General features: G+C 34.3%; 1 protein-coding gene across 1 annotated transcript in view; it reads left to right on the forward strand.

Annotated features, from left to right (window-relative positions):
• The window catches only part of LOC108729591 (uncharacterized), an 11,951-nt gene continuing 4,040 nt past the window's right edge, over positions 1 to 7,911 (forward strand). Inside the window, exon 1 of the mRNA XM_018458760.1 lies at positions 1 to 303. Coding sequence (XP_018314262.1) covers positions 154 to 303 — 150 coding nt within the window. The 5' untranslated portion in view covers positions 1 to 153. The remainder of the gene's footprint in view (positions 304 to 7,911) is intronic.

The following is a 7,911-nucleotide window of genomic DNA, read 5'->3' on the forward strand; positions in this document are numbered from 1 at the left end:
TGAATTATTTGTAGAATCTATTATTACTTTCAGATCACAGATGAATACGGAAATCCAATTCCATTGTCCATTCAAGAGACTCGACAGCTTCTCTCACAGGGACATTTTATCAGCCAATTGAATGACAGTCAGATTATTAGAGTTCATCCTGGAATGTTTGCGCAACAATTCCAAGCCTTAAATATCCATGTCGATGAAGATACTATAGACGAAAGCGGAATCACAATGCGTCCAAACACGACCAAGAACGAGGCAATATCGGCAATTCAAGCAGATGCGGAAGCAATTGTTCAGGCGCTTGAGGTAATTTCTATTATAAATAATAATGGAGTTAACATATCGCAGCTTCATCTCTTGTAAGATCCGATACCTACTACTAGACACAATTAGAGTCGTGACATATAGAAACTTAAGGTAGTAAGATGTAAGCAGTAATGAAGTGTTGGATTGGCTAGTGCTTACGCAGAGCTGGGTAAAATGCCTTTCGAATTGCATTTAAAATACTAATTGTAAAATACTTTAAAAAAGTATATAATCGCGTATCTATTTAAAATGCAAAATGCAAAATAGGTTTTTCAAATCCATTTTAAATGTAAAATGGATGAATTGATATTTTAAATAATGATGTCATTTTAGCAGCACCATTGGATAGTATTGACGATATTTTGAACATTTTTAATTCCTTCCATGAGAGATTACAGTTCACGATGGAAGTTGGCAATGAGGGAAGATTAAGTTTTTTAAATACCTTGATTATTATTGAGAATCAAAAGATCGTTTTTGATAGATATCATAAAACAACCTTTTCTGGTAGATTTCTTAATTTCTATTCACATCACCCATTATGCCACAAAAGGGGCGTGATTATTGGTATGGTCGATAAAAAATAATCCTATTATCCCCGTTTCCACCAAAAAAATTTAATCAATGCAGTCAACATTTTCTTAAATAATGGGTATCCAATCTAGTTCATTTTTTCTACCATGGAAAAAATAATAAAATATCACATAAACAAATCTAAGGAAGTACATATTAATTTGCACACACACATATCAAAGATAAATTCTTTATTATTCCGTATGTAAAAACAATCTTTGAAAGTTTCTTGCCTATTTCAATGAGATTTAGATGTAAACTAGCAAATACTATCCCTAACACTTTAAAAAGTTTAATAAAAAAAAGGAAAAGATCAACTCGAATTACTATCCAACCAAAATGTAGTTTATAAAATTTCATGTAATGATTGCGAAGCAAGTTATGTGGGCCAAACCAAAAGAAAATTGAAAACGAGATTGCATGAACACATCTCTGACATTAATAAAAAAACAGGCTCTCCAACAGTTGTCACCGATCATCGTGTCAATTATAATCACAATTTTAATTGTAAAGATATTAAAATATTAGACAATGAATCCTCATATAATAAAAGATTGATTCAGAGATGGTTCACATTAAAAGACAAAAGCAAGGTCTAAATAAGCAAGTGGAAACGGAATCCTTACCAGAATCTTATCTCCAAATCATACAGTCACTCTTCCCCATGTAATTCTTTTCTTATTCCTCCCTCTCTCTCAGTCATTGTCTTTCCCCTTCCTAACCTTACCCCCTTTCAGGACCGGCGACTTCAGTAGGGTCGATCTGGAGCACTCCACACATACACATTTCTAAGCTATGGAATTCCATACATGGACAAGGTGGATTTCCATATCTCGTCAGAAGTAATAGTGAGAACAAGAATGGAAGGCTTCATTCATAGTGCATGCATAAATGCAATCCCGATTTTAGGCGTAATATCCTGATAGTTCAGTGATGAAACATCGGATGACGCAAGCTACACGTACTCAACCCAACATAACTGAACACGCGCGTGCACATATATACACGCACATCATATATGGCTCATGCACATATATTCTAATATGGCTGCCCAAACAAGGACGAAATGTTATGCTGGCTACACACCAGCGCGATGTTTGTCGCGCGCGACGCGATATCCAATGAGCGTACAGCTTTACCAATATTCTCATTCTAAAACTATATGCTCATTGGATATCGCGTATCGCGCGCGATGAATATCGCGCTGGTGTGCAGCCGGCATTATGCCTAATTCACACGGAAATTCGAAGTCTCGTATCCGATTTCACTAAATTAATTAAAATATTATTAACAATTCCAGATTCGTCGTGTTCTAATGAAAGGTCATTTTCCGCCCTTAGGCGTCTAAAAACTTTTCTTCGAGTGATAATGTTACAAAAACGTTTAAATATTGTAATATAGCAATTTTACACATATACCAGGATATTGCCAAAAATTTAGATTTAGAATTACTAATGAACGATTTTATAACTAAAAACAAAATGAGAACAGTAACATTTGCTTTATAAAACATGAAAATAAAATATATGAAAAAATATACATGAAAGAACAATCTAAAATATTAATGTCACCCCTTGTCTTCCTACTCCAACCGAAACTCCATACATAGAAAAAATTTACTTCGCCGACCCTGTCCCCCTTCCTTCTCATTTTACATACAACCTTCTTCCTTTTTCTCCATCATTTTAATACTTAACGTCTATTCTTGTATGTCACATCAATTTGTCTCATAACTCTAACATATTTTTGCCTGAGTCGTCTTCTTTTTATTAACTGACTATGTAATCGCAACCATATTTTTCTAATGAGGACTTAGTACAGCTCAATCTTGACTTACTTTTAGGTAAATATTCTTTTACTTTATGTATAATCTTGCATTTCGTTTGTGACCGAAACACAATAATATACATAGTTTTTTATACATCAGTGTATTTTTATATCTTAATTATGATTAATGTATAACTTTATACTTATTTTGTCTTTCTGTAATTTTGAGAAAAAAATTTTTATTTTTTAATTTTAATCATAATTTATGTCATTAACAGAATTATGATTCCCATCAGACATGAATTAAACAGAAAATTCCGCACATGACTAATATTTTCGGATAATTAACGTTGCACATGAGACAGAATACTTGAATATTATGTATTATCGACGAATAGACAGCATTTCCAATCATTTCTATTTTTTTTAAAATCGCCAAAGTATGTTACTCGTTTAAAATTTGTTTTTATATTTATATTTATTACATTGATAATGACCCGATCGGTGTCGAAACATATGTTTGTATTTGTCGTTGAATATTAAAGTTTAAATTTTTGGCTCGTAACCCTTCGATTTTATTATTATTGATTTTAAAGTTTTATAGTTTTCGAATGCAAAATGGTTTTTCTTGCCCCAGCGGAAAAAAATTTTACGAAAAAATACAGAAAACTACATAAATTGAGACAAGATCTTAGAAATTCTTAATTTTTCATAGATATATTCGTAGTGGGATGTAGAGTGAGATTTGTTTATCTCAGAAATCCTTAGTTTTTCATAGATATTCGTAGTGGGACATAGAGTGGCGTTTTTTAAGGGCGGAAGAAACGCTAAAAGCCTTCTTGGTTTTTCAAACAAACAACGCTACTCTACGTCCAACTATATATATCTACGAAAAACTAAGATCTTATCTCAATCTATGTACCCAGTAAGCAGAAAAATGTTAGCAGAATGTCAGCAGACTGATAGCAGACTGACAGCAAATCAGGGAATGTCAGCAGATTGACCTCATCTGAGGTCGCATTCTGCTTTCGTTTTGTCAACAATACCTGTTAAACATTCTATATCAGCAGATTGATAACAAAAATTGAACAGAACACTTGTTGACGTTCTATGCCAGCAGATTAGCAATAGAAACTGAGCAGGATCTGCACAACACAATTTGACGGCAGACTGACGGCAGAAATTAAGCAGATCCTGCTGTTTTGTAGGTATTAAAATTGTAACGTTTTTACTCTGAGAAAATTTTTTTAAATGACATTTCCATTACATTTTTTAAGGAAATCGTTTAAAAAAATTTTATGGTATTCCTTTATATTAGGGGACCTCTTCGATGATCTTGACCTTGATATACGTTATAGAGGTGAGCGTACTGATCGACTTTTCCTTATAAATTAATCGGCGGTCTCTTATAGTTTTCGAGATATATTCATATAAAACTCATTTTCAAAATTTCATTATTTTCTGTATCACACGACTTTCCACGCGAAGCGACTTTCCCTCTACCTCCTCTCCTCTGCTTAGGGACGCGCGATTTCCATCCCACCTTCCCCTCTTGCTTAGGGGCGCGCGACTTCCACGCGAAGTGAGTTTCACTCCACCTCCTTCCCCTCTGCTTCAGGGGCGTCTGACTTTCATTTCCCTTGACAGGAGGGAATCATTTAAGGGGATCACACCACTTGTGACTTTCAAAAAATCGAATTTTTTTTGCATTTTTTTGAAGTATAACTATTTAAAAATATGTCCTCAAAATTTGAAGTCGATCCGAATAAAATTGAATGAGATATTGGCTTTGAAAGAGAAGCGTGTGTTACGCAGATGACTGGCAACACTGCCGCCTGCCGCGTTCGGCCCCTCTCTCCGGTTTCTATCCATTGTTTTGCAAAAAGAGTCGTATACCAGGTCGTATACCAGGTCATATACCTGGCATTCAACTAACACGTGACATTCCAGAAACGAATTTTCACTACCTTTTGTAGTTTGAATTCGTCAGTTGAGCTCGAACGTTCGACGGTTTTCGACGACTCGAAAAGTATAAAATTGCGCCGTATATATTATAAGTGAAGTTATTATTCTTTTTATCGAAATATGAATCGAAAAAAAGGTTCGCAAGGATTAAGAAGGGAAGAAGGATTAAGAAAATCGCGAACAAGAAAACGAAAAAACGTTTTTAACCCGAATCTTACTGAGTCATCTAGTGAGTCTTTCAGCACATCTGCGAAGAAGTTGAAAAACAATAATGAACTGATTGTGTCTGAAGACAGCAGTGTGGAATATCAGATGTGTTGGTGGCTTCAATCAAAATAATAATGAAAGTTTCAATCAACTAATTTGGAAAATAAGCCCGAAGATCGTATCAAATGGAGCGATTATTGTAAACCTGTCAGCTTACATTGCAGCTGGATTGTTCAATGAAGGATCGAAGTCACTTTTATTTTTTTTCAACTCTATCGGAGTAAATTGTAGCCATAATGCACACGCATACGTGGAAAAAACGGACAGAGCCCGGATTTTGCAGGCAGAGAAGCGCGCGGCCGAAAGCACCCGTGAGGGAAGATTGATATTTTGGAATTGATATTTTGGAATCGGCAATGTCGGCGGAAGAGCTGTTATATGGGCCCGGAATAGATGATTCAATGTAAGTTAAAAAAAAAATTGTTTTCTTCGTGTAAACTGAAGTTGAAACTTCAAACGCATTTTTCTAAAAATGGCATTTCTCAAGTCGGTGACCAAAATTACTCAAAAACTACTGAACCGATCTTTTTGAAATTTTGCAGGCTTATTCAATACATAAAAATCTAGTCTTTAATCGTTCGATTTTTTTTTCGACCAAAACTTTTTTTTATACAGCCAAAAAACGGCCGTTTTTTTTTAAGAGAAAATCGAACCATTAACTTTGATTATCCGCCATTTTGTCAAAAATGCATATTTTTTTACATCGAACGATTAAAGACTAGTTTATGTTGTTATTTAACTAAATCCATTTCCATTTTTTGTTTCAGATGATCCAGTTCGCCACAGTGTTGGTCACCGCGAAACGACTTTTTAAAAACTTATTATATATGATGGCCATTTATAATTAAACTGTTTAATATTTTTCAATAAAGAAATTCCTAAAAGATGTTTATTGTCTATACTTTAAGATGATATATTGATATTATAAAAAAGTTTAGTAGTTTTCATAAAAAAAATTCCTAAAAATGACCTATTTTTTCGCGCTACAAGTGGTGTGATCCCCTTAAGTAAGGCGAAGATCTAAATATCTTAGAAACTATAAAAGACTGCCGATTAATTTATAAGGAAAAGTTGATGAGTACTGATCAGTACTCATCAGTACCTTCACCTTTATATTATAACATATGTCAAGATCAAGGTCATAACATAGATCAAGGTCATCGAAGAAGTGTCCTCTAATGTAAAGGTTTACCAATTTTATTAATAAAGTAAATATATTTTACATATTAAAATTTAAATATATATAAATAAATGCATATACAACATATTATTCTATTATATTTATATTATATTATGAAACAGGATCTGCTCGATTTCTGCTCAGTCTACCATCAGATTGTGTGTGCAGATCCTACTTGGTTTCTGCTGCCAATCTGCCATCAGATTCTGTTAGTAATTATATGTAGTAATTATAATACTATCACATAATAGTATATACAGTACCGGTCAAAATTATGTCACCTTTCGATTTTTTGAGCATAACTTTTGTCAAAGTGAATCGAATGCGCTCAAATTTATACAGTAGACACTTGGTGGCAAGTGGACCTTGTACGTAAAGTATAATATAATGTGATTTGACAATGTACACCATGATTCTTTAATTTTTTATTAATTTTCCCAAAATCGCATTATTGTACTTTGCTTTTCATGTTACAGACGTAATTTCTACTGTCATGACCTAACTTTCTCTGCTAAAGTAGTGAATTCGTATTTTAAAAGTAGTGAATTTGTGTTTTTAACGCAGTGAACCACTGCTGTCACAAATTTCCTAACCTAAATAGTCGCCCACTTTAAGGATTAATATTTCGGTTCGCAGGACGGAGTGACACTTTTTTCTTGTCAAATTTTTACGCGAAAATGCATCGATTCAGTGTATTTTTATCAAAATTTGATAAACTCTCTTCTTAACATGTACCTTTGTCACTAATCGTACTATAACCTATCAATCAAGTGGAACCAAGATGGCGGATAAGAATACCTACATATCTAGTGCCTTACTCTAGAGATGGCCATCAGCATCCTTATTTAATTGCGCATGCGCTGTTGATTTTCACTGTTAAGTGAGGAGATTTGAGGAGAGCAATATATCGATGCCGCCCTACTCAGCTTTCAAAGTTTGATGCGCGCGCAACATTTATAGATAAAGATAAAGATGGCCATCTCGTATTCTTTCCCTTTCTTTTGCCTAACATTTCCACTTAAGCCCAAGACACAATGCGAGGGAATAGTGATAGTGATAGGAATAACATGATTTTAACCTATCAGAAATCGGATATATCGGAATACACAGTTTCTGATAGGTTGAAATCGTGTTATTCCTATCGCTATCGCTATTCTCTCGCATTGTATCTTGGACTTTACAGGGGCCCCTATGCCTTGTCTACTCTGGCTGCGTTCGGTTTGCACGCTTACACGCTTTAAGCGCTTATAAGCATGCTCACGTTGTTCGCTTTGGCGGTGTAAGCGCTCAGAGATGCGTTCATGACATCATCCGTGACGTCATACTCATGCTCACAAATGCTTGCATCGAGGTAGGATAGCAAAAGAGTGAGCACAAATAAGCGCTTATTGGCCAAAATAAACGTGAGCAATGTTCGATTCTAACCCTAGTAGATTGGATATATGCACGTTTTTTCATGATTAGAAAAATGTTTAACGAATGTGTCGGATTGCGTGCATATTTTAACGCTTTCGTAATATACTTGTAATACGACGTCTACAAACGTTTTCCGATTTTGTACTAATAAAAAAAGACTGTTCACCAATAAGGAATTGGATGTGTAAGATATTTAATTGGAGGAAGCAACTTTAATGCTCCCAGTTCTATGATGTAATATAGATAATTATTTCAAAAGCTATCGAGGAATAGCGGTAAGGATATGATTTATTAAGGCGGTAGTCTGTTTTACAAGGTCAAAAAAATTGATTTTTTTTTATTGCTTAAATGCGATAGATAAACTATCCAAGAATATATTCTCAAAAGGATAAATTCCTATTCAAAGTATTTGTGACGATATAAGGCCGAGAGCAGGTAGG

Source organism: Mycetomoellerius zeteki, unplaced genomic scaffold, assembly GCF_001594055.1.
Source record: "Mycetomoellerius zeteki isolate Tzet28-1 unplaced genomic scaffold, Tzet1.0 scaffold77, whole genome shotgun sequence".
Classification (NCBI taxonomy): domain Eukaryota; kingdom Metazoa; phylum Arthropoda; class Insecta; order Hymenoptera; family Formicidae; genus Mycetomoellerius; species Mycetomoellerius zeteki.